Source organism: Cervus canadensis, chromosome 28 (genome assembly GCF_019320065.1).
Source record: "Cervus canadensis isolate Bull #8, Minnesota chromosome 28, ASM1932006v1, whole genome shotgun sequence".
Taxonomy (NCBI): domain Eukaryota; kingdom Metazoa; phylum Chordata; class Mammalia; order Artiodactyla; family Cervidae; genus Cervus; species Cervus canadensis.
Window position 1 is genome coordinate 2839205 of NC_057413.1, and position 26898 is coordinate 2866102.

General features: G+C 48.0%; 1 protein-coding gene across 6 annotated transcripts in view; it reads left to right on the top strand.

Moving 5' to 3' along the window:
* The window catches only part of FARS2 (phenylalanyl-tRNA synthetase 2, mitochondrial), a 289442-nt gene that overhangs the window by 16274 nt on the left and 246270 nt on the right, over positions 1-26898 (top strand). The window contains exon 1 of one of the 6 annotated variants that reach the window (XM_043450465.1): positions 646-760. The exons of 4 other annotated variants lie outside the window; for them this stretch is intronic. In XM_043450465.1, coding sequence (XP_043306400.1) covers positions 664-760 — 97 coding nt within the window. In that variant the 5' untranslated portion in view covers positions 646-663. Of the gene's footprint in view, positions 1-645; positions 761-26898 lie in introns of those variants that run through there. One more of the 6 variants, XM_043450464.1, reaches the window with a different exon arrangement.

Below are 26898 nucleotides of genomic sequence, written 5' to 3' on the forward strand. Positions count from 1 at the left end.
GTCCCGTTCTCTGCCTGAGCAGCGGTGACAGGTGGTTTCTCCTCCCCCTCCCACTTTTATGATGATGCATTTCTGGGCGCAGTCATTCCTCTTTGCTCCAGATGTGAAAATCTGAGCTTACTTCCTTTCAATAAATGATGGAAAAACCCGGGGGACCCCCTGTAAATCTGGTAAACAGATAACTAGGCTGGTAGCGCATGTGGCTGCCTGGGGAGTCCTTGGCCTCGTGATGCTCGTAATCAGGGGATTGACTGGGCTTAGCAGATGGGCGCCGCTCGTGTTTTCCTCGTCGCTGACAGGTGCGTGAGGGCTGTGGGGGGCTCTGCCCCCGGGACACCGAGCGCCCCACCCCCTTCCCCGCGGAAGGTGGCAGCCGGGCTTGCTGACCTGGGCTTGTCCCCTTGTCGTCGCGATCAAGGCCTGGGTTCGTTTTTAAAATGATTATCTTTGAACAATGGAAGCATCAGAGATGGATCACTGAAAGCCAAGGAATAGAACAGGAGAGCCCCCCCACCCCGGCTTTGCTGTCCTAAAGCCGTGATTATAGGTTGTTAACATTATCGTTTTTTCTCCAGTGATTTTTACATGGTTGTACCTGTTGCTTCACATCTGCCTTTCTTCTTACTGCTGTGCAGTCTTCGTCATTACCGTTGTGATGGTTGCATGATATTCTGTTGCGATTCCATACCACCGAGTCTTGGCTCTGCTGTTGACAAGTGCCTTGCTCCCAACTTCTCGTGGCTGTTAATAACACCACAAGGTACATCTTTGTGCTTGTAGCTATTTCCATATTTTCAATTAGTTTCTTATGATAGAGTCCCTAGTGGTATTACTAGGTCAGAGAATAGGAACAGTTTTATGGCTTCTGAAACATTCTGCCAGATTGCTTTCCAGAGGAGTGGAACCAACTCACAGTGCCATCACAGCGTCGTTCGTTTCCCAGATGGCCAGCCAGGATTAGGAGGCAGCCTCTCACAGCAGGGGAGGAGGGGTGTGGGTGTATGTGTGTGCACATTGGTGCGCGTGTGTGCATGGGCTGTGTGTGTGTGTGTAAAACTTCTGGGTTTGTGTGTGCACTGATTTAAGCCTCAGTGCCATGATGTATTGTTCTTAGTAGGAATATGCTCGGTGTCCATTCCCACCTAAGTCGTGTAGTTCACAGTTTAATACAGAGCGTGGTAGACGTGGAGTGGGGCTTCCCAGGTGGCTCAGTGGCAAAGAATCTGCCTGCAATGCAGGAGTTGCAGGAGACTCGGGTTCAATCCCTGGGTCAGAAAGATCCCCTGGAGGAGGGCACGGCAGCTCACTCCAGTATTCTTGCCTGGAGAATCCCTCGGACAGAGGAGCCTGGTGGGCTACAGTCCACGGGGTCGCAAAGAGTCAGACACTCCAGAAGCAACTTAGCATATGTGCACACACAAGACTTGGAGTTAAGCAGCTATATATACATTTTCTATTTCCCTGGAATTTGAAATTTTTAAAAACTTGGCAAAGGTGAATTGGCAAGCACATTTAGCCATTGTGATGAGGTTCTGATTAGCCCCCTGCTTTTCAGGAATGTCTGACGGTTTGGAGGTAAAGGTGGATTTTGAGGGGTTCAGGAAATAGGAGGGGAGGGCCTGGGAGAACCCGAGCACGTGCTCAGGAGGAAAGCTAGCCTGGCTGCGGACTTCACTGCTGAACATTCTTAAGGATGCTTCAGTGGAGGGCCGAATTGAGGATTTTGGAGTTCTGTCTAGGCTTTGTGGGAAAGGTACTGTGATTCACTAGCAGTTTGTTCTAGGTCTTTGTCATTGTAATTTTCTTCAATTCTTTATATTTTCCATTGGATCCTAAGCATTTAGTGCCTTTAGCTAGAGGCTGGACCTTTTGAAGCCGGTTGTCTTTCTGTCCCTTCCCTGAAGGGCTGTGTATCATGTGTGCAGGTGGTGGTTTTGTGCCTTCTGGTTGAATGGTGAGTGACTGAGTGAACGAAGGCGTGAGGGACATTAGTGCTCCATCTTCGTGGTTCCGGGAGGTGTTCGGAAGCCCGGCAGGCAGGTGACGGGTCCGACGTGCAGAACCTGCAGCGCGTGCTGTCTGGGGTACAGGAACATGTATTCTGAGCTGAGAAATCTAGGAGAGGTAATGCTGGAAAAGACCGTAGACGTGTGTACGTACGCCTCCAAGGCGCCTGACAGGAACTCCCCGTTAGACGGGTGGGGAAGCCGAGCCGGTGAGGCCGCGTGTCCTCCCCCGGGGCATCCCGGGTGGGCTGCAGCTGGGAGCTCAGAGCTGCCTCTCCCGGCTCCCTGTCCAGCGTCCTTCACTGTGTGGTCTCAGGGGAACTTGCGGTGCTTGTTTTGCCACCCCCACCCCCACCATGCCCTCACCTGATGTGTGCTTGGGATGCTGTTCGGTATACACCCACATTTCCCCTCCCTTCTGGCTGTGCAGATATGTGTGTGAAGCTTGTGACCTTGATGCAGCAGTCAGACTGGGCTCCAGAGCGGTACAGGCCGAGAGATGTGTCCTGAGAGCCGAGAGAGAGCACGGGATCAAAACTCAGTTCGGGACCAAATTAGAACTTCGTGCTGTCTCTGAGTTTGATCCGTGTTAGTTGCGGTACATGATTTGACTGTGCATTTGCCACAGCTGCGATCCTTGCGAAAGTCTCATCACGGTCCACATGCGCCGAGCAGACTGAAGGTCGTCAGGGAGCAGCGACCCCGGCGGCTAAGAGCAGAAGCCCCGTGGGGGGTGCTCTGCTTCCCTCCCCCAAGCCCCGCTCCCTCTCCAGCCCCCACCCCGTCACTGACATGCTGGGGCTCAGGAGAGGAAGCGCCCGAGGTGGATGTCAGGTGGGACTCGAGGACACAACGCAGGGGCGCGTCAGCCGCGGGCTCCCGCAGCAGCCCCGTGGGGTCCGCCCGGACTCGGAGCTCAGCCCCCCGCCGGGGCCCCAGGCCCGCAGCTCAGTCACCTGGGGAGCTCGGAGCGGTCCTCGCTCCTGGGTACTTGGGTTTGGGATTGGTGGGTGTTTACGTTTCAAGAGAGCTTTTCCCGAGTTCCTGTAACTGTGGGGCGCTGGGTGTGACAGCTCGGCGGCGCTGGCTCCGTGTGTGCACCCCTTCCTTCCTGGGGGACACGGGTCCTCCAGGCAGGCCCCCCGTGGCCCCCGCGCTCAGCGGGTTTGTCTCCACAGCCCTGGAGACCAGCGCGGCCTGCCTTCCGTGCAGGAGCCGCTGACCTGGGTGCTCAGCCCAGAGCCGTCAGGACAGGGTGACCGGCCTGCCCGGGGCGTTCGCTGTGATGTGCTGAGGTCAGCACCTTTTTACTCTGTTCTCAACACGGTTAAAGTTGTTTCCGTGAGAGGAGCTCGAAGCTTCTTCTCAAAAATGCAGACAATAAGGAGAGACTGAAAGGAGAGAAAACTTAATCAAGTTCCTTCCACCTGAATGCCAGCCGCTCATAATATTAAAAAGTTTTCTTTCATTCCTTTCTGCTGTGTAATTTTTATGTGGTTCTTATCAGACTGTTTATGAAAGTTTTACCTTTTTCTTTTCTGTATCACATATGATTTTTCTTGTTACTGTATAATTTCCTTTACCAAAATTTAATCTTTCACTGATCAGCCTACATTGAAATGTATGCTTGTTCTGTCATCATGGGGACCAGAAGCTCGTCCTTCTCCCACAGTGAAATAATGCTGGCTGCCCCCGAGTGTTACTGTCTTTAACACAGCAGGGTTTTCTGTATATGAGACTACAGCGCTTTCTTTCCCTTTTAACTTCTGTGTATTAAAACATGTGCACATGTATGCAACCCTGATAAATGTTACTAAGGGAAAAAATAATTTATACAGTGTTTTCTTTATGTGTAGGTTGTTGTGTTAAACTCAGATCCACTTATTTCTATGCCGTCCTCTTTAGATTTGGGAAACTCTTTAAGATTGAGACTTTCTCAACTTTTGACCTTGGTGGCTTAGTCAGCTGAGGAGAGGACCATGAGCCTCTTTTTCAGGCTGGGCGCGGAGGGTGAGTAAGAACCTAGAGTCTGTAGGTGATGAGTACACGGGGCTCGTGGTGGGGTCCAGCTGGCAGGAATGGGAGACCAGAGGCCTCCGCAGACCACGTGCTCCCGTAACGTGATGCAGTTTCAGTCCAGGTTGATGTGACCTCTTCAATGTGGCTTCCTGCAGTTTACCCACTGTGGATTTGTTTGGGGGCGCAAGTTAGTAGAAATAACTTTGCTTGCATCATTGGCTCTAGTGAATGTTTTTGGGTTTTATGCATTACACATACATATTCATCCACAAACCAAATTTAGGTGTGTAAAGCTCTTTGACTTCTTTTTTTTTTGCTCTTTGACTTCTAATGAACACTTACACGTGTACAGAGTCTAAAGCCTGTAGGTAATTTAGAAACAAGCAGACGACTTGGGACCATCTTCTGGAAGCAGTTCAGGTTATGAGTGACACTGCAGTCCTTCCAAAGGTGCCTTTTGAATGAAAACAGGGCAGTCTCACTCATAGTATCCGTTTGCCCAGAAGTTACAGTATTACAGTGCCAAGAGCCTGTCTTCTGGGCTTTGCTTACTATTAATCTGTAATAAGTCTCGTGGCTTTTCTTTGTGGAGTGTGTGTGTGTGTTTTAGGTGAGTTTTCTGTCCATTCTCCCTCACACGTAGCAGCCCTGGGAGGCAGCAGGCGGGAGATGTCTTTATCACCTGAGGACTTAACTGTTTGACGTCTGAGGACACTGTTGCCCGCTTAGAAACGACGTCAGCAGTGGTGCAGAACATTGGAGTGACCCAGCAGGGAGAACCAAGGGAAATCAGAACTGAAAGACTGGGCCCACGCCTGCAGCCGCTGGGGATGTGCTCACTGAGGAGGGTTTTGAAGAGTTGGGTTGTTCCCAGGATGGGTTCAGAAGGGAGGGGCTCCCTCTTCTTGCCCCCTGTTCTGGGCCGTCACTTCCTAAAGGGCCGGCGCTCAAGATTTTCAAGAGCACGGTGCCCGCTGTTGATGTATCACTTTTAAAGGGGTCCAGCCTGGACTCCAGAAAGGAGATCAGACCAGTCAGTCCTAAAGGAAATCACCTGTATGTTCATCAGAAGGACTGATGCTGAAGCTCCGATACCTTGGCTACCTGATGCGAAGAGACTCACTGGAAAAGACCCTGATGCTGGGAAAGATTGAGGGCAGGAGCCGAAGGGGACGACGGAGGGGGAGGTGGTTGGAGGGCATCACCCATGCAATGGGCTTGCGTTTGAACAAACTCCGGGAGATAGTGAAGGGAAGGAGATGGCATGCTGCAGCCCATGGGGTCACAAAGAGTCAGACGTGACTTAGCGACTGAACAACGGCAGGCCTGGACGTGAATAAGAAATGGGCGCCCAGTGTGTTGCAAGTGCTGTGAGTGCTGGAGGCCGGTGTTGGGCGGTGAGATCGGTGTCCCTGTTGGCCCTACTCCCGTGGCCTTGGGGTCAGTGGGGAAACTGAGGCTCAAGAGCAAACCCAGCACCGGGCCTCCTGTGGTGTAACGGGGGAGATGCACGTTGCCAGAGAGCTTGAAGCATGGCCTCTAACCCCGATCTGAGGCTTCTGGGGTTGGGGTGGGGTGTGTGAGGGTATGTGTGAGTGTGTGTTGGGAGGGTGGGGAGTGTGAGGGTGTGTGTGAGTGTGTGTTGGGAGGGTGGGGAGTGTGAGGGTGTGCGTGAGTGTGTGTTGGGAGGTGGTGGTGCCTGCCGACTGACTGTCACCCTCAGGCTTGTGACTCTTTGGGTGTGGGGTATGCTGGGGCATTGGGAGTTGTCAAGCTTCTCAGGTCTCAATGTGCAGCAAAATTTGGGCTCTCCAAGCCTTACGTGGCATATGGGTTTTATCCACAGAATGTGTTTGGTATTAAGGAGCCACTGAAGGACAACCTAGACAGCATATTAAAAAGCAGAGACATTACTTCGCCAATGAAAGTCCGTCTCGTCAAGACTGTGGTTTTTCCAGTGGTCATGTATGGATGTGAGAGTTGGACTATAAAGAAAGCTGAGCACCGAAGAATTGATGCTTTTGAACTGTGGTGTTGGAGAAGACTCTTGAGAGTCCCTTGGACTGCAAGGAGATCCAACCAGTCCATCCTAAAGGAGATCACTCCTGGGTGTTCATTGGAAGGACTGATGCTGAAGCTGAAGCTTCAATGCTTTGGCCACCTGATGCAAAGAGCTGACTCATTTGGAAAGACCCTGATGCTGAGAAAGATTGAGGGTGGGAGGAGAAGGGGCTGACAGAGGATGAGATGGTTGGATGGCATCACCAACTCAATGGACATGGGTTTGCGTGGACTTCGGGAGTTGGTGATGGACAGGGAGGCCTGGCGTGCTGTGGTCCATGGGCTCTCGAAGAGTCAGACACGACTGAGCAACTGAACTGAACTGAAGGACTTTAACCAGTAAAGTGGTTAAAGCTGGTTCACATGGCTTGGATTTCAAGAATAATCTTTTGGGATAAGGAACAGCCCACCTGGCTATTATTTAATAGCTTAAATATTAAATTAATTAGCTTGAAACAGCTAATACTGTTTTAAGGATCTCGGGCCAACGTTATTAAGGATTAAGACCCTTCACTGCCGCAGAACGTCTGATACTGTCACCTTTACTGAGGTGCCACCTGACCTTTGCCCTTTGCTGTGACTTTTGTGTAAAGCTGTCCCATGTCTTTCCTTGCACGCAGAGTCTGCAGAGCTGCTTGGTGGTCTAACCCTGTGTGTGACATCTTGGTCTGGGGCCATAAGTACGGTTCTAAAGTCATAAATTATCTGTAATGAAATTCACTATAGATTTACCTAGGTAAACGAATGAATTTTGAAGCCAAAGTCATAGAGGGAAGTCCACTAGAGTGAGGAAAGGGAACAGAGAAGCCACATCTGAAAAATACTAAGACCTGCACGTGAAGAATCTGCAGTGAAGTGATACCTCTCCCCCACCTCTCAAAGGGAGAGTGACAGAACCAGCAAGACAGCATACTTCCCAAAGCATCAAGATATGTTGACGTTAATACAATAGTAGGGATTTTGAAATGGAGTTGTTATTTTGAAATGAATTTGTTTGCTTGATTTCTGAGGAGGAGGCTGGTTTTTAAAGAATTGGGGAACAGGGGGCAGCAGAATCCCCGGCCCTGTTGTGATGGGCTGGTTGTATATATACGTTCAGAGGCGAGTGACCACGATAAACTGCCAGACAGGAGCCTGCTTCACGTAAAGGAGGTCGCTTTCCTCCTGCCGCCTCGTGTGGCGTCAGCAGTGGGTCGCGTGGGACAGAAGGCAGAGTGTGCTGCTGAGGCCCAGTCTGTTGTCCAGTGAGGCATCCTTACAGGAAGCTTCACTGGCCGCCCTAACTGACTGACGGAGCCATGTCTTTGTTGGCTGACACCTGCTTTTAGACGTTATCTGTAGAGAAAAGATCCCTGTAAGGGAAGCAGCCAGAGAGATGTCGGAGGTCAGACGTGCTGCTCCCAGGCTCGTCGAGGGCGAGGGCCTCAATGGATCAGCTGCTTCTCTGAAGCCGGGTCTGTGCTGAGAGTGGTTTTCCTGTAAGTAAATAGTACGTCCAGATAACAGGTCGTAAACAACAGACTGGAAACATGCATAGATTCTTGAAGGTTTGAACATTGTAAACAAGACTGTAAAACCACCAGAACAACACGGTAACAGACCACAAAGATTGACGGGGCGACACGTGAAGAGCTTGGGTGGCCACAGTCCTGTCCTCACAGTAAGAAAGCAAGCTCAACACTCTGACAGTCAGCACCTTTGATTTTTCTCCTCCTCTACTATTTTTTTTCTTTTTCTTATTTAAATTTTTTTCCTTTTTTCTTCATTCTTTTACTTTTAAATGAAGAGTCCACAGAGCTTCTCCAGCCTCCAGGGCCTGAGGCCTTGAATCACCCCAGGATCCTGAAGCTGTTTGACGTGACTGGCACCCGGGAGACACTCCCTCTGGTCATGGGGCGATGCTCGCCTCCCTGCTGGACCATGGCCGCTGGAGGAGGAGGTGGCCTGGGCAGATCCCGCCAGGTGGTGTCCGCTGGGCAGGCCTGGTGTGCGGCCACCAGGGGGCGGCGTCCTCGGGGCCTGAAGCCCGGCCTCCTGCTTTTAGACGGCTGAGCAGCTAGGACGCTGACGGTGGCCTCGTCAGCGGGCCGAGCACCTCCCTCTCTCCTTCCTTCTGGGTGTGTTCTGTTCCGTAACAGACAAAACCACGTTGTCACTTCTCCTCTTGATGCTCTGTTAATTTTACAGTATTTCTAATTGCCGATGACAATGACTATTCCCAATAGGATCAGAGACCCAAGACTTACGTTATGGGAAAGGATCTTAGCAATTCCCCTTGTTTACACACTCACAGAGGTTACGTTAGTTGCCCAAGGCCACAGCTCGTTGGTCAGAGGACTGAGATTCAAAGGGCTGCATGAGCAGATACTGAGCGGAATGTCCGACTTTTTTTCCTTTGTGTTCATAGAGAGTGGAAACCTGCCTGATCACGTCCTGACCCTGAACCTGAGTGAGAGGCATGTTAGAGGAAGTCATGAGGGACCCCGAGGAGGGACTGGAACCTTACATGGAGGCACCCCCCTCCCCAACCACAAGGACCGGCAGACTGAGTCAGTGCTCTGCATGGGCTGCACGTGGGCGCAGTCCCGGACTCACTGATGGCCTGAGCCTGACCAAGTGATGACCACCTGGGCTCCTGGGCCGCAGGACAGCCCAGCTGGAGGGCTGCGTCGCCCATGTGAAGCCCCCGCCCTCAGCCCTCCCACCCACAGCTGCTTCCTTCCCTGGCCCATGAGCTTGTGCCCTAAACCTCGGGCTCTGCAGCCTCCCAGGCTCAGGTTGTGGCCTCTGGTTGGTGACCCCGTGTCTCTCGACAGTCCAGTCGTGGGGGAGATGAGACCGCCAGCCATGGTGGGCAGCACTCTTCAGAGCTCCTTGTGAGTCGGCTTGTCTGCAGGCCCCCGAGTCCTTCTCTGCACACGCGGGACAGGGTCCTGATCCCAGACTCTACCCGACACCTGGAGGGAAACGGAGCTGTCCAGAGTGCTGGAATCGCTGAGCCTGGACGGAGCCCCGTTCAGCCCGAGGCGCTGTGCCCTCCAGGCCTGAGCCCACAAGGGCCAGAGCCCCAGCTTCAGGGGGAGCCTGATCCAGGCCCAACAGGAGGGCGGTGGCCCCTCTGCCCTCCTCACAAGCTGGAGAGCAGACGGGGAGCGAGGCCTTCGGGCTGACCACCTGCTGTCTTGCCGCAAACCCACCTTAAACTGGACCAGCCCCTCCCCGGGCCAGTCCTCTATTCACGTGCAAGTTCATTTATCCAAGGCGTTAATGTTTTGACTCCTGATGGAATGTTAGGATCTGGGTATGGAAATACGGAAATAAGTATTTGTTAAACAACCGTATTTATGGGGCAGCTACCGTGTGCTTGAATGGTGCAAGAGCTGGAGACGTGAATAGAGTATCCCCCTTGTCCTCCAGGGGCAGTAAGTGGCTGGAGAGTCATTCACACGTATTTACTATGTGCCCAGAACCCAGCAAGTCATAAAGAAGCGTCTCTTTACTGTTAATCGGTGTGTGGTGCAGACAGGTGTAGATGCTGGGCCCTGAACTCAGCCTGGGGAGCGGGGAGGTTGGAGGGCGGAGAAGGGTGAGGGTTGAGTGGGCCAGTGGGTAGAGGGGAAGGGAGGGAAGCAGGGGCAGAGACCCTCAGCACCCTGTCCTGACGGAGCAGAGAGCTCAGATCCCTGAGCATGGTGGAACCTGCCCCGTGTCCACTGGAAAGGCAGAGTGGCCGGGGGAAGCTCTAGGGCAGCGGAGGCAGATGGCTCATCCCGCCTGCCTTCCTGGGCCGCCCAGAAGGTAGACTCGAGCGGGGAAGGTTCCAGATGCACGAACTCCGTGCTGTCCAGGTGTTCTGTAGGACTCAAGGCGCTTGGGTGTTGGTAGATAGGTCCCAGGGTCCAGCTGGTGCAGAAAATGCCTGAGATTAGAGTCCACTCTGTCCCTTGGTCTCTGCCTGTCCCAGCACATGCCGATTCACCAAACGCTTGCTTTTCTAGCTCCATGTCCACTGCTGTTCTCCCCTTTGACATCCTGAACCACTGTCCCTGACATCCTTTGTCTTTAGCTCAAAGTGGCACTTCAAGGGAGGGCTTTAGCCATTTTGTTCAGTTGCTCAGTTTTCCTGGGTCTCTCGCATGTCCCATGGTGTCAAACTTTTGATTCTTTTTTTTTTCCTTATTAATCTGTTTCATGTCAGTTTAAATCTTAGACCAGCCAGAAGAATCTAGAAGAGTAGAGGAAATTCACATCATAAGATGTGAAAATTCTGGAACTTTTCCTCCAATCTGTAATATTATCCCTCTGAAGAAAGTTTTGTGTGTGTGCGTGCGTGTGTGTTTTCCCTTTTAACTTCTATTATTTTAAAGCCCCACTGGGTCGTTGAAGCTGATATAGTTCTGGTGGACAGGACGGTGTTGCCCTCAGCCTATCTTTCATACCATCTTGGAATTGCCCTGCTCTGCCCAGGAGAGATACCAAGGTTTAGCCTTACAAAGATGGAGCTGCTTTTCCATTTTGATTTCAGAGATGCTCAGGAGACTTCCTCCTGCTTCCCTTATGCTCCAGATTATACAGGTAGCAGGTTACACTTACAAGTCATATACTTTTTACTGTGAGCTTCTGCTATGAATATTTAGGTGGAAAGCTGCTCTCATCCGGAACCCTTCTGCGGCTCTCTGGGAGGATAGCGCAGAATGACCAGTTTGGTGATGGGCTCATTACTGCTAAGCCTTAGGGAGGAGCTGGCGGGAAGCTGACCTCACTGAGGACTTTCCCCACCTGCCCCCAGTCCTGCAGTGACAGCAGCTCCTGCTCGTCAGGGCTGTGAATTTATTCAGAAAAGAGTGAGGGTAACACATACACACTTTACCTGCTTGAAACTGATTGGCAATTTACCTCTGGGATTTAGTCTCTCTACCAATTAATTTATAGTCTGTTCCGCCCTTCTCTTCCCTTACCCGTCAGTCACCACTCTTTTCAGGGATAATTGCGAGGAGGAAGAGACTATGGTTTTCCATCAGTGTGTTTGTCACAGTTCTACTCTGCTGTTACACGAAAAGGTGGGCCCACCCGCCTCTCAACCACCTTTTCTTCCCTCTCTCAGTTCTTGTTCTGTTTCTTGTTTTTTGAACATGTTAGTGAAAGGACATTTGTATAATTGTGGTGGAATGAATTTCCATTTGCCAGTGTATGAAGAGCACACGTTCTGGGAGCCTGGCTGACTGTGTACAGAGAATGTTGGAGAAAGCGTGGCTGTTGGCTCTGACACTCGGATGAAGTGAAGGCTGGAATCCAGCCTTCCCCCTGCCTTTCTGGGCTTGGCTGGCGGCCCCGGACTGCTGGAAGATGTGTGCTGAGGCTTCGGGCTCAGTGGAAGGAGCGTCGATGGGCTCTCCACCTGGAACCCATCGGGCGTTCCCGTGTTCCCTCCCTGCCTCCTTGGGCCGCCCTGTTGAGAGACAAGCCGTCCTGCCGCAGGAAGGCGTGTCAGCATCGCTGCAAACACCTGGGTCAGGCGCAGAGCTCGGGAACTGGAGCATTTATCAAAACGGCTTCCACCTCTCATGATATCCACTGTTAGTTTTGTTAACAAAGAATGTTTCTATGTGGCTTGGCTGCTCCATAGATTTGTAACATATCAAGTCCTTTGGGACACCTCATCCCCCCGAAAGCTGGCAGCTCTGGGGGTGTTTTAAATTTTCCCCTCTGTCACAGGGGAGAGGAACTGATGACATACGGCGGGCCAGAGCCCCTAAAACAAATCTATTTCCACCTTTTATAGCAAAGCTAGGGGAGTTGCCGGAGTGATGCGTTGTTAATTTTGCTTCCTGATGCTGAGTGTACCTGATGGGTCTGCCATCCAGCAGCAGGCGGGGGCTCGCAGGGACTGGTGTGAGCCCAGCTGCTCTTCCTTCCCCCTGGGCAGGGGCCAAGATGAGCAGTGTCTACCCAGCAAACACGAGGATCACTTTGTTGCTGAAGATCGGGGGCCACAGGCGTTTCTGGCGTTTATCGTGGGACACACTACCGTCCTACAGCTCAGGCAACAGATTCTAAAAGAGGCCGTGTCAGGCAGAACTATTTGCACACATTTTCAGGTTAGAAGTTAAAAAAAAAAAAAAAGTCCAGTTATTTACGAAGGTGCCTATCACGGTTTATGCTCTTTGATAAAATATTCCAAATAATCCACAATATTTTTCTTATTAAACACTATGAGAAAGATGAAAGGCAGGTGACCAGGTGTTTCTAATATATGCAGTATATATGTTGGATGAATTCACTGTAACAGTCATCACTGTTGTGGTAAAATGTCAAGAATTGCCAATTCAAGGGAAGAAGTCTGAAGTTTAATAAAAAAAAATGTGAAGACGTTATAAACATCACTAGTAATCAGTGAAATGAAGATAAAAGCATGCATTTCTAAGCCTCAGATTGGCAGAGATGAGAAAACAACACTCCGTGTCAGGGAGGGACTGGAAATGTGACTTCTCAGGTACACTTGCTGAGTATTGGCTGCTTACCAGTATATTAGGACGACTCAGAAGATGCGTGTGCTTTTTTGACGTGACAGTTACCTTCATCCGTGATTGCTCAGTGCGGCTCCATTTATTTCGTGTGACTGTCAATGGGGCGCTTCGCGGGCTCGGTGCCCCTGAGATGTGACTCACTGCACGGAGGGCTTGCACTTAGTCCCAGGGAAAGCCTGAGTTGCTGTGCTGGTGACTGGAAAAATGTTTATCCTGGACAGAACGAACACAGACTCGCGAGCAGGGGTCTCGACGTGTTGTCCAAAGGAACACTTTTTCATTTCCTTCCATGAGTCATGAACATCTGCATGGGGCCATCCTGGCCAGCCAACTCACACACAAGCTGGTAGAAGTTAACTTTCATAATCTGAGGTCGACCAGCTAGTGCAGTTGTGTTTAAGTTTCTGTAGGATACTGATTTCTGAAATCAGTCACGTACCCCACCTTACTCAGTTTTTCCCAGCAGTGATGTTTCAAAATTGTGACCACCTGGAAGAACTCGCCCGTGTCTCTTAATTGGCTGTAATTGCTGTCCTGCCATGGTCGATGTGCCTGTGAGCTTCTTAAGGTCATAACATTTTTGATACCAAATGCATTTTTTTTTTTCCTTTCTAATTTTCCAGATACCAGCTGGGTGTCCTACAATTAAATTCTGTCCTGACTACCCAACGTTAGCTCAAACCCTGTGGGTAAAGGGCTCAGTCCCGCCGGACTCTCCCCTCCTTTATACGCTACTTACCATCTGGGTCTCCATCTACACCTTTCACCACCCAGGTGGAAATCTTTGGTTTCCACAGTGCCCTCCTCAGGTTCAACAATTTGCTAGATTGGCTCACAGAACACAGAAAGTGCTTTACTTAGGGGTTTACGGGTTTATGATGAAAGACGTAATTCAGGAAGAGCCAAGTGGAAGAGCTACGTGGGAGGATGTGTGGGTCGGGGGCTGCGTGGGGGCGCGGGGCCCCTCCACCCTCCCAGCACGGCGGTGTGCTCACCACCTGAACACTCTCTGAACCCCATTGCTTAGGGATTTCTATGGAGGTTTTATCATATGTCGGCCTGATTACAACAAGTACAAGGATATTGTGGATTAGAAGAAAATCAGAAACATGTGGCATCAAAGAAATTTTATGTTCATTAACAGACCTCTTTGGACTATGCCTCCAGGCTCCCCCAGAGATATCTTCATTCATTAACTCCGACGGGATCGTTAGATTTGAGAAGTTAGAACATGTGAGCATGTGAACATATGTACTTTGTAACTTCTAAAAGACTGTACAAATGTATTACTAGGTCAGTACTGTTGATTGATCATCTTATTAAAGATTGCCAAATATTTTGGGTTCCATCATTTATTAGGAACTCTGAAGTTTTCAGGTAGCCTTTGGATGAAAGATTTAGTTTTTTCTCTTGTATTGTTTGGTTGAATTAATCATGGCGGTCTGCATTTTAATGTCTCCTTTTTCAAAGTGTGTTTATTAGACTGCTGAAGTGCTCTTCAGGTGCTTTGTACGTAGATACTCAGAATGAGAGGTTAACCGGAGCCATGTTTCCCATCTTCTGGGAGCATTTAAATGTCTCTGCTTTCCCCATGTCCAGCCCACCATGCTTTACCTGCTCTACCCCTTAGGATTGGCCCGTAACAGGTGGTTCGTGGTTTAGTTGCTGTCATGCCTGACTCTCTGCGACCCCATGGACTGTAGCCCACCAGGCTCCTCTGTCCATGGGATTGCCCAGTCAAGAATACTGGAGTGGGTTGCCATTTCCTCCTTCAGGGAATCTTCCCGGCCCAGGGATCAAACCCGCGGCTCTTGCATCTCCCCGCGTTGGCAGGCGAATTCTTTACCACTAACACCACCTGGAAAGTCCATGTACCATAGGGTTCCAGGCCAATTTCAGAGAAGACTGGCTGCTTCTCAGGGCCTGGTACTACCCCACTATATATTGTGTTGGCCAAAAAGTTTGTTCAAGTTTTTCTGTAAGATGTTGCGGGTTTCACATCTTACGGAAAAACCAGGATGAATTTTTGGGCCAGCCAGTAGTTCCTGGTCTTAAAGGGGACGTTGCTCTGAACCCGTTGTCCGCTCTTCCTCTGTAACTAGTGTCAGGATGTCTGGGTGGGTCAGTGAAAATCACGTTCATCAGCACTTATGTGCCAGCTCTTCCGCAGTGATCTTACGTTATTTCTAGTTTTCACAGAAACTGTGAAATGGGTATTCCTCACCCCCATTTTTCAGAGAAGAAATTAAAGTCCTGAGAGGTAGCATGACTTCCAGGTTAGGTTTGGGAAGTTCAGGAGCCGGAAATCAAGCCCAGGGCTGCTTTGCTCCGGTGACCGAGGGACCCTGGGCACTCAGGGTGCCGTGAGCCCTGGGCGGGGTCTGGGAAGGCACAGAAAACTCTGCACCACCACCCCCCCAACCCCCGAGGAGGGTGCTGCCTGTTCCTCATCAGGATGCCGAGGGGGTTCCAGAAGGACTTAATTAAAAGCTCTGCATAAATGCATGACTTTATATTAGGTTGGTAGAGGTTTCCTGCCAATACATGAAGTGCTGAGAATCAATAGGAAGAAGTTTACAGTTACAAAGTAGAAACGAGCGGAGCATGAAAGGCTAATTGGGACGTGTGGAATGTTAGGAAGCGTGCAGATTTATGTTTGTGAGTTTGGAAGACGCTCCCCTAGCAGTTTCTGGCGGGTTTTGATAACTGATGGACCGAAAGTAGCTGGGCTCCTCAGATGAGCCCAGCAGGGCTTCGTTTAAACACATGCTCTCCCAGAGCGCCCTCCTCTCCTTGCAGCTGACGGGCACGCACCTGTGTTCCACTGGGTGTAAGATGCTTTAGGGTCGGAGAGGAAGTGAAGACAACAAGGGCGCTGTCACGTGATTTCAACACGGTTTATCCGCGTCCTGCCCTGAGATGGTGCCTGAGCCCCTAGCGTGACTGGCAGGGGCGTCAATGCCCCCGGGGAAAGGTGATCCCCGTTGTTACAAGGGAGAAAGACCACAGTGGTTCAGCGCTGACAGCAGATCTAGACTCTTGCTTTCATTCAGCAAAGTGACTAGTTCTGAGTTGACTCGGCTCTCACGATTATAGGCCAAATGAAGAATTCTGTACTAACATTGAGTTTCTGATATGATTTTTAAAATTTAATTCAAAACACCTTTTTTTTTTTGGTATCAATAACTTCTAAAAATGTACCGTTTTACTTTTTTAATTGTCTAGGCATTTTCTTTCACCAAATACTTTTTTATGCTGTTTTGATGGAATTCTGTCAGTGAAATGAAAGGAAACTAAACCATGTGCCTGTGAAGAAGCAAGATTTAAGTGATGCTATATATTTTTTTATTTTAGGTTACACCACACTGCACGCGGGATCTTAGCTCCCCGACCAGGGATCAAACCCACAACCTCTGTAGTGGAAACTCAGAATCTGAACCGCTGGAACCACCAGGCAGTCCCAAGGCTAGATACTTTGATTTTACTTAAATAGGCGGGAAAGGAGAAGAAAGCAATTGGTGTGTAGAACTCACGCGCTGTCTGCCAGGCACCCTCCTAGATTCCATGTGTTTACATATATATATATATGTTTGTATGTCTATATACTGTTATCTCACTTTGTCTGCATAGTATTTATAACCGTTTTGCAGATGACAAAGCTGTGGTTTAAAGAGATCAAATGCAAAAAAGAAAAAGATCAAATGACTTGCTAGTTAAGATGGGTTTAGAATATGAACCCAGGACTTTTTCTTTCAAAGCTCTTGTTTCTGTTGGTGTCTGTCTTGCAAAGACTAAGCTGCAGTTATCAGAAGGTTACAGAACACGACGTGGGGAAGCTGTAGCGTTGCTCTCGATCTAGTTACCTTGAGCAGCACGATCTTGTTAAGTAGGTGTTTCACGAGGATCCGAGGGTGAGTCTACAGGATGTGTGAGGGGAGTCGGGCCTCCCTAGGCGTTGAGCCTTTTTCCAAGGATCTCATCGTCTAGAGAAGACTGCATTGCTGGTCTCTGCTTATAATTGATTTTTAGAAATTCTTATTCTCAGCTGTCACTTGTGAAGCTGTGCTGTTTGGCTACTGTTTTTCTTCACGTGGGGGCTTTCCTGGTGGTTCAGATGGTAGAAAAAATACTCCTGCAACCTGGGAGACCGGGGTTTGATCCCTGGGTGGGGAAGATGCCCTGGAGAAGGGAATGGCAACCCACTCCAGTGTCCTTGCCTGGAGAATCCCACGGACAGAGGAGCCTGGTGGGCTGCAGTCCGTGGGGTCACTTGCTGACTTGGCCACTTAGTATCTTGAGCTGTGCCTCGCGAGCCGTCAGACCAGCAGCATAGCACCTACGCGTCTGGTGTGACTTTGAGCTCGGCCTGTGCTCATCCGGTCTGCACCCTCTGCGGTGCCTTCCCTGGTCCTTTGAGGCTCTTCAGACTTAAGGTGTCCATCACTGACCGTGCCCTCGGGGCCTCGCCTCTTCCGTGGACGCACGCCCCTCATTCTCTGGGTTGGCCCCTCCTCCTGCACCTCTGCGGGACTCTGGCCGTCCTCTCGTCAACGATGCACTCCCTTGTCAGCATGTTTCTCTGTGTAACTCAATACCGAGGTGCTCCAGCTTCATATATTTTAAGGTCTTTGATGTCGGGGATGATGATTTGAACAACAGTATTTTACACAAAGTGGGAGTTAAAAAGAAACCCCTTTACAAATGATTCAGTGTGACCTCACTTCAGTAAACTCGCTGGCAGCATAGGGATTGGTCAGGGACCGTGTCACGAGGGGCACAGGGGTCTGGCACTTGCACATCACTTGTGGGGCTGCCAGCCAGGGCGCTCCCGCTGGGAGACCCGATCGGCCCTCTCTGTTCAAGACGTGTAAACCGTTTGACCTTGCAGTCAAGCTTTTAGGAGTTTGTCCTAAAAATGCTGTTATGTATATGCAACCACATGTGTACAAGGGCATTCTTAATAGATTTACTTATTTTAGCAAAATATTGGAAAAAGTTAAATGTTCAATAGGGAAATGGCTAATTATACTGTGAGACACTCGTATGATGAAAGACTACACCGGGTAAAAGAGTGAAATAGATCCACAATCACCTTCCCTGGGAATCTTCACTGACAAGAATAAGGTGCAGAACAGATGCTAACATTTGTGTAAAGTTAAGTCTGCAGGGGGGCATGTGTGTGAGTGTGGGTGCATACAGCTCTACAGTGTGGAAACTTGCTTATAGGGAGGTCGGGGAGGCAGTGGAATTTACTCTTCACTGCTTACCCTTTCATAACATTTCAATATTATTATTATAATTTTTCCATGAAAAATATTAGATTAATTTTTTAAAAGTCTGATAGTACAGACTTATTCCCAAGTCTATTGACTTAAGAACAGTAGGTGAGATAATGTGTGTAAAGAGCTTAGCATAGTTCCGGATCTAACAGCGTGTCTTCAGTAAATGAAGCTGAGTGGGGGCCGTGGTGGAGACGGTGGAATTGGGTGAGGACGCCAGAACTTTACACTAGGAAGTCCTGGTGGTGAAGAACAGTGGATGTCCCATCCCCCTGCTCAGCCTCACCTGGGGATCTGGGTCCTCACAAAGAGATGGTCGGAAGTATGAAATAGTTCATAGTTCTGGTGCTTTGGTTTAAAAGATAAAGTTAAGAAGTAATATTTTCCCTTGTTCTTGTCTGCATTTTCATGTTTATTTTTTTTAACATAAAGTAATCGTGAATCACTTAATAGCAGGGAAAACAATTAAAAGCTGTATGTGTCTCCCCAGGGAAAAAGCAATTACTGAGTCAAACTTCGTAGCCTTGACAGATGAGCCGTGCTCCCTTGTGGTGTGGATCCTCGCCCACCACCATCGAGCTCCCGGGGTGTCCAAGCCTGGTTTCGAGGCGCAGGCTTTCTGACTCTAAGGTTAGGGTCTGATGCTTCCATCTGAGGATGTCCATCACAGGTTCGTGCTTTCCGTGAAGCTGCTGGGATGGGATCTGGCTTCTCAGGCACGTGACCGTCTGCTGGGGCCTCTGACCTGTGAGAGCCCTGGTCCCCAGCGTGAGTGACTGTCACATGTGCTTGTCGGAATTCCTGCTTGCAGTTCTGCGTCCTCACCTCGGGTGACTGTCAGTGACTCGCACGCTTGCGGCTTCCTTGTCCACTTCAGTTCTGCTCCACCCTACCCTCTGTGACAACCAAGGCCTAAGAGAGGGACAGGTTTTCTCCGGGAAACCCTGCTGAGGGGAGGTGGGGACGACACGGAGAAGAGATCCCCGGTGATCCGTGGGCGACTATGGTGGTGCTTTGTCCATGGTCCATGGACAGAGCATGGTGCATGTTGGTCCACGTTTCTTCTTCTGAGTTTTGTGGCTTTGTGGTTTGGTGGGCTGTGCTCATAAGACCATTAAGAGATGTGTTTTTAATCTTTGTGTCTTGCAGTTAGGTAATGATGTTAGTTTTTTTTTTACCAATATTAAAAAAAATCCATAAATGATTTAATTAAATGCACAGATGTCATTCAGATAGAAACGATTTCAAATGTTCCTTCTTTTGAACAGATATTCTTAGCTGAAAATTAACGTGTTTTTGACCAATTAGAAATTGCAAATAAATCATTTTTCTATAATATTTCAGCAGTGCTGTTAGGCGACATACAGTTGCATTAGGTGATTCGGTGTGTAGAGGCATCATGAATTAGTTTTTCACTCTTGCCATCAGAGATTTAAGTTTATGGAGAAATTGTGTGGTCATTCATCAAAGAAAATATATATAACAAAATAGAAAGTTAAAAAAACTTAACATTTGGTGTATAAACACAGGGGCTTTCCAAATAGCTCAGTGGTAAAGAACTAGCCTGCCAGTGCAGGAGATGTAAGTGATGTGGGATCGATCCCTGGGTGGGGAAGATCCCCTGGAGGAGGAAATGACAACCCACTCCAATATTCTTGCCTGGAGAATCTCATGGACAGAGGAGTCTGACAGTCTGCAGTCCAAAAGAGTCTGACTCGACTTAACAGGAAAAATTACAGAGGCATAGATGTAATCGAACCATTCACTTTCACCCTTTTCCCCTGTATCATTTTATTTTTATTGCCGAGTAAAAATTGGCACTTACCATCCAGTTCTGTAGGAATGCAGTCACTGGCCTCGGTAGCCGCTAACCTTCAACAGCCCCTGAAAGAAGTGCAGGGTGACGATCAGGAACGAGGCATTCTGTGCTCCGGGAAAAACTGGAAGAACAGGCCTTCAGATAGTTAGATATTTTCAGGAGAAGATTGTATGAGCCCAGTTCTTGCAACTCTATATCTAGAAAAGCACTAAAATCCCGACTGCAGACACCTGTCCCTCATGACTAGCAGAGTGTGCGTGCATGCTAAGTCACATCAGTCGTGTCCCACTCTTTGTGACCCAGTGGGCTGTAGCCCACCAGACTCCTTTGTCCATAGAATTTCCCAGGCAAGAATACTGGAGTGGATTGCTCTGCCCCTTCCCTTCAGGGGATCTTCCAACCCAGGGATTGAACCTTCATTTCTTACATCTCCTGCTTTGGCAGGCAGGTTCTTTACCACTAGCGCCACCTGGGAAGCCCCGTGACTAGCAGTAATGTTCTGCAAAAATATGCTTCATTGCATGTACCCCCCTTTACCAGAATTACGTACATACTGACTGCCCTCCCCCATCTCTTTGGAGCAGCTTCTCAGATCTGTCGTGAGAGGCTGTCTCCTGGGCTCATTTTGCCCCAAATAAAAACGCATGACTCTCAGGTGCATTTTTTCAATTGACATTATTTATCAGATACTATTTCCTTTGAGATTAAAACAACCCAAAAGATAAGGTAGTTCTTAGTAAGAAGGCTCATAGTGGAGGAAAAAATATCTTAGTTCTAAATATTATATATCATTCTAGAGTTATAAAATAAGACGGGCTTTTTCTCTGAAAGAACAAAGATCTGGCATTTGATGGTTTTTAAAAGTCAGAGAGACTTTATTTCATTCCTGTGTAACTGGAAGCTGGGAGCCTTCAAAGTGTTTCTAAAACCAAAGATATTTCTTCACATGTATGGCATCTCATAAATCTGTGGGCAAATAAACTGTTTCAAAAGCCCAGATTTGTTTTTGAAATAAAATATATGCTCGTGTTTCCCAGATCTGTATTTAAAATGATGCGCAGAGCTATTTATGTGGTGTCAGACTCGAAAAGACCGTCAGCATTTCAAAGAGCTCAAGTAAACAGTGGCTGACTCTGTCACTCCATGCAGAAATGTTTCCCAACTGTTTTTTAACCTTTCAAATTTTTTGATATTTGTAAACATCCAAAGATGGCTCAGTGGGTCAAGAATCCACCTACAATGCAGGAGACACAGGACACTCGGGTTCGATTCCTGGATCAGGAAGTTCCCCCGGAGAACTTGGCAACCTGGCAACCTGCTCTGTATTCTTGCCTGAAAAATCCCATGGACAGAGGAGCCTGGCGGGCTGTGGTCCCTGGGGTCACAGAGAGTTGGACACTAGTGAGTAAGCGCACACACACATACACAAAGTCTTACATTTTCATGGGTCAAATATATGTATCATTTGTTTCTTTTATTTACTTGTTGTTAAACATTCATTCCTAACCCCAGATCAGTTGAAGAGTTACTCATATTTCTTCTGTTTTCTTAAAAAAAAAAAACTTTTAAAACATTATAGAACTTTCGTCTTATTTTGTCATGTCAGATGAAGTGAAGATCAGATCATTTTTCTCCCAAATACTTAGTTTCTTAACACTGTTTCTTATATGAGCCATTTCTATCTTGATTAATGAGAACATATATTAAGTTTTTAGATATCTCCAAATGTATTTGTCAGTTCTTGCACCAGTTTTTATTATTATTGTTTTCCTATTAGTTTTTCAAAAAATTACTAGCTTCTGTCACTTGTTTTAATTTTTCAAATGAACATGGGGATTATTTTTTTTTAATTTTTTAGTGTACTTTATTTTATTTTTATATTTTCTTGGTCATGCTGTGTGGCATGTGGGGTCTTAGTTCCCCGACCAAGGATCAAACCCTCACCCCTTGAATTGGAAGGTTGGAGTCTAAACCACTGGACCGGGGAAGTCCTGGGGATCATTTTTAAAGTTGGAGAGTTGGACCATAAAGAAAGCTGAGCACCGAAGAACTGATCCTCTCGAACTGTGGTGCTAGAGAAGACTCTTGAGAGTTCCTTGGCCAGCAAGGAGATCTAACCAGTCAACCCTAAAGGAAACCAACCCTGAATATTCACTGGAAGGAATGATGCTGAAGCTCCAATACTTTGGCCTCCTGATGTGAACGACAACGGGCTTTGGGTTCGATCTGGGCTCTGGCTCTCACCAGGACCCCTGTTTTGTGTGTGTTTGTACAGCCCTCATTTTCCTTTTCTATAAAATATCAATCTTGAATTCTGCTGGTGACTAGATGAGGTGGTATCTGTGAAGGGCTCAGTGACTCAAGAAATACTAGTCATAGTAGTGTCATGATTACTCTTTTCATCTGTTCTTCCACCAGGCCTTTTGCAAAGAGGTATTAGTAAAGCAATGAGCAACTTTTAGACATTCTTCTCTTTGATCTGTTGTAAAGGTGGAAAATCTATAAGGCAAATTGCTATTTTGATATTTTAAAGATAGCAGAAAAGCTGTGGTTTTTCCAGTAGTCATGTATGGATGTGAGAGTTGGATCATAAAGAAGGCTGAGTGCTGAAGAATTGATGCTTTAGAATTGTGCTGGAGAAGACCTCTGAGAGTCCCTTGGACTGTAAGGAGATCCAACCAGTCCATCCTAAAGGAGATCAGCTCTGAATACTCATTGGAAGGACGGATGCTAAAGCTGAAGCTCCAGTACTTTGGCCACCTGATGTGAAGAACTGACTCATTGGAAAAGACCCTGATGCTGGGAAAGATTGAAGGCAGGAGGAGAAGGGGACGACAGAGGATGAGATGGCTAGATGACATCACTGACTCGATGGACATGAGTTTGAGTAAACTCTGGGAGTTGGTGATGGACAGGAAGGCCTGGCGTGCTGCAGTCCATGGGGTCGCAAAGAGTCAGACATGACTTAGCACCTGAACAATAGCAAAGAAAGACCCAGGACTGCCGAGGTTGCAAAACTGCTAATTTACACGAGTATGTTCATCAGGGGCGGTGTCAATTAAACAAATGTAATCTGTTAAGTGAGGGGGCACCTTGACCTCTCCACTGCAAGGTCAGCGTGGGGTTCCTTTCAGTTGCAGCGTGCCTGCAGCGCCTCAGACACACTGGCGCAGACAGGCCCATGTGTTCTGTGTTCAGAACAGGTGATGGGGAAGCGGAGAGGAGAGGAATTCAGCATCATGCTTGAATTTTGTGTTTGAGACAGGCAGACAGTTAAATGCCTAAAGCAGCACAGGAGAGCTGCTTGAACTTTAAGAATGTTCCTTCTCCTCCCGTCTCCTGCTTCACCCTGAGATTTTCACATTTATATTAATTATCTTCACAGCTCGTATTAGGTTATACAATAGAATCTGAATTTCAAATAAATGTCACAATCGGAAAATAGGCCTATTACCCTTCACAGGCAGCCAGGGAAGAAAACGCGCTTCTGTTCCTGGAGCGTGTGGTCCTGTGAAGCACAGACCTTATTTTTCAAATACCTTGTCATCAAAACAACCAGGAAATCTCATTAAAGAGTCTCCAGGGTGCTGGGACCATGGCGGGACGTGGCCACGTGGAAGAGTGAGCCGTGGCCCCGAGGCCGGGCCCGCCTCCCGCTGGCCCCGGCATGAGCTGGGAGTCTCCTCCCGCTGGACCCAGGCCTCTCGTCTGGAGAGGGAGCACGTGTAACCAGCCGGTCTTCAGGGTCCTTTCTGGTGTCCACTTCTCTGAGCGGGCACAGGAGGCACCGCTCTGCGTGTTTTTCTGAGCCATTCCCAAGAAAAGGGAATAGGGCTTTGTTCCTCAGTCAGGCTCACGGTGCTCATGTAGGGAAAACTCGTCACCACCCCAGCGATGCTTTTCTGTTCGTGTGTGTGTGTTTTGCATCATTGTGAAACAGAGGAGGACCCCATGGTCCTTTTCCCCCCAGGTCCTCAGCCTGCTTTTTGTCTGTGGACAAGCTTTAGGCAAAGAATAAGAGACATGAGACAATGCAGAAGCAAAGGAAAACAGTCAAAGGAGACCAAATAATAATAGTTTAGTCATCGAGCAGTGTCAAGGAGCTTGAGTTCCTCTTCCCGGGCTATAGATAACATCCTGATCCATACCCTGGGAGCTGTCCTGTGGATACTGAAACCCCCACCAGGTGGAAGGAGTCAGCTACATGCTGACCAGCCTGTAGCTAAGACATAAGCTGCCACAATCCTGAAAATTGGCCTCAGGGACACAAACTGGCCCTGTATTTTCCCAAGGAGCAGAGGTTCAGTGTCCACTGATTCCGTGCACTCAGAGATGTTCTGGATCAGAACTGCTGTGAGTAACGGGAATTGACTGTATTCTTTTCATTGTTTTCACGATTCAGATATCTTGCAATTTGAGTTAAATGCTTTCATGTACTAGCTAATCCTTAAAACTTACAGAAAAATGCAGAACTGTGTTTCCAGGGGGTTTAGCAGAGAGCCCAGGATGATCAGGACTGGTTGGGGCTGCTCAGGGCGGACGGAAGCTGAGATGTGGACCTCAGTTTCACTCTTCATCTCGATGCAGTGTTCAGGCATGATCTAGCAGGTGTGGGAATTAGAATTAAGGAGTGCTGCATGATTTGCGTCCTTATGAACGACTTGCTGAGAAGCCTCAGTGCTGTGCTTTGGCTATTTTCATGAGGCCTGCTGTAGGGAGAGGAGGAAGCATTTGCGGTATCACTGTGAGTTAACGGATGGTGTCTCTTCTCAGTGAAACAGCAATTCGGAAATACCTAACATGGGCATTCCCAGTGGGGGTTACTCCTTTGACTTGGGAAGAGGTTCTTTTTAAAGGACAGAAAGAAACATCATCCTGTTCCTCCAGGAGCTTAAAAATCCAAGAGATGGGCCAGCTTCCTGATGGGTGGGCGCAGTGAGGGTTTCGTGGGCTTCTCAGGAAGAAAGAAGGGATGGGTCAGTTCTGTGTGGGCAGAGTATGAAGGATAAGACCTGGTGTCACAGAGGTGGAGCATCTCTGGAGTTATGGACCATGTCAACAGGAAACTGTTTTGGTTTGAAAAGAAAACTCATAAGGAACTCACCAGGACTGTGTCTATTGCAAAAAGTGAGGTTGGCTGGCATTTATCAGGAGAGGACGAGCAATGGGAACGTCAGGGACAGCCTGGGACCAGGCAGGAGTCAGGTCAGCCTGGCCCTGAATGTGGTGCTCCTTCCAGTCAGGAGGACCGCACTGGCCAGCCCAGCAGTGGCTGGCTGTCATGGTGCTGCCAAGAGGATCGATAGAAAGAGAGGAAGAAAGAAAAGGCTTCAGAGAAGAGGCGACACTGAGTCACCATTTGTAGGTAGAGAAATGTTTCCGGCTGTTGGTGTCTACCTGATAATTGCAGTGCTATCAGCTATACTTCAGGAAAATATAAAAAAGTAAATCCAGCGGGGGAGAGAGAAGGTGGGATGATTTGAGAGATTAGCAGCATTGAAACATAAGCGTTACCATGTGTAAAGTAGACGGCCAGTGGGAATTCGCTGCGTGACACAGGAGCCCAAAGTTGGTGCTCTGTGACAGCCTCGAGGGGCAGGCTGGGCAGGGAGGTGGGAGGGAGGTTCCGGAGGGAGGGGACATGTGTCCACCTACGGCTGGTTCATGTTGACGTCTGGCAGAAACCAACACAAGGTTGTAGCATAATTATCCTCCAATTAAAAGCAAAATTAAAAAAATAAACACAGAAGCAGACCAAAAAAAGTAATTATGGAGCTAAGAACTGGCAAAGACTCTTTGCTCCACTCTAGCCAAGACTCCAGGATTTTGTATGCAGCGACTTTGTTTGGAGGATCTTAGATGAAATCAGTTTATTTAGAATATTTAGGAGAGAAGGATTTTGAACCTGGAGGCCATGTCTTCTGTGTAACAGTATTATTTCTAATTACCTAAAATAGTTTTTAATATGCAGTTTAGTGAGTTGATTTAAAACAAGTGTTAATTTTACTTGCCATAGCCATTCGGCTTGCTAATTATTTCTGGGTGAACCGTTAGTCTTTTTCATTAGCAGAGTATTTTTTGTTTTAAGGCTGTTCTGTACATGAAGGGTTATCGCGTTTTATTTGAACGCTGCGTTTAGTGGGTAATGAGTTATGCTGTCACTCTCTAAATGTGTATCATGTGGGACTACTGTAAACACCTTTCATTAAAGACAAAAATAAATGATGGCTAGTTGATTGGCCGAAGTTGAGATTAACTAGCAGTTTTGATGTTTCATTCGACTGTGATAAGACTCTGAAGAGCATTAAGGATGAATTTGGTATATTTGTTTTACAGTGTGTGTTATTTTTTATATGCATTGTGAAGAATTTTTTTCCCCTGGCATATTTAAGAAACTATTCATACTAATGGGTACTAGTAACATGAACTTAATTTTAACTGATATTTTTCTCAAGTGAAAATTTGTGAAAGAGTGGTTGGGAATTCAACTGCCATTCCAAACATGGTGACATCTTTAGATACTTATTAACCAGGGTTTAAATTAATTTTGCAGGGTCTTTTGTCTGCAGTCATTCCCTCATGTATTCGTTTAATTACAGATTTTCACCTTTTGACTTGTGACAGTAAAACTGATTTCTCTTGGAACTGAGTCCAGTGATTTGTGTGTGTGTGTTTTAAAAAAAAAAAAAACATTAAAAAGTTGTGTTTTTCCATTTGTCTGTGTCCATCACAAGCTACTTTTCTCTTGAGGACTCCTCTCTTCTTGAATAATTAAGAAGTTTCCAGCATGGCAGAACACTTTCCAATCTCTCATTCTTGAAAACACGGCATTTATGTGCTAAGAATGGTATTGCTAGTCATTTCTCCGCTGAATTACAGTGATGAAAAGACATCTCTTCTGAATGGGAACGCGGCCTTGTGTACTCAGATAACCGTTGTGTTTAGAACTGCCCTCGTTGCTCCTTTTTTTCTCTCCTTAGACTTAGTTTTAATAAAAGACATTATCTACACACAAGGTGCCGATTTCATTCTTGGTGTCGGGGGGTGGGGGGCTCTCTGATCTGCGTGCCTGGGCGCTGCCTCTCCTCGGGCCTGCCCTCTGAGCGAGCTGCCAAGCTCTTTGTAATTGTCTTGACAAGTGTGCGCTCCTTTATGGAGCAGCTGGGCCTCTGCCAGCCCGCGGAAGC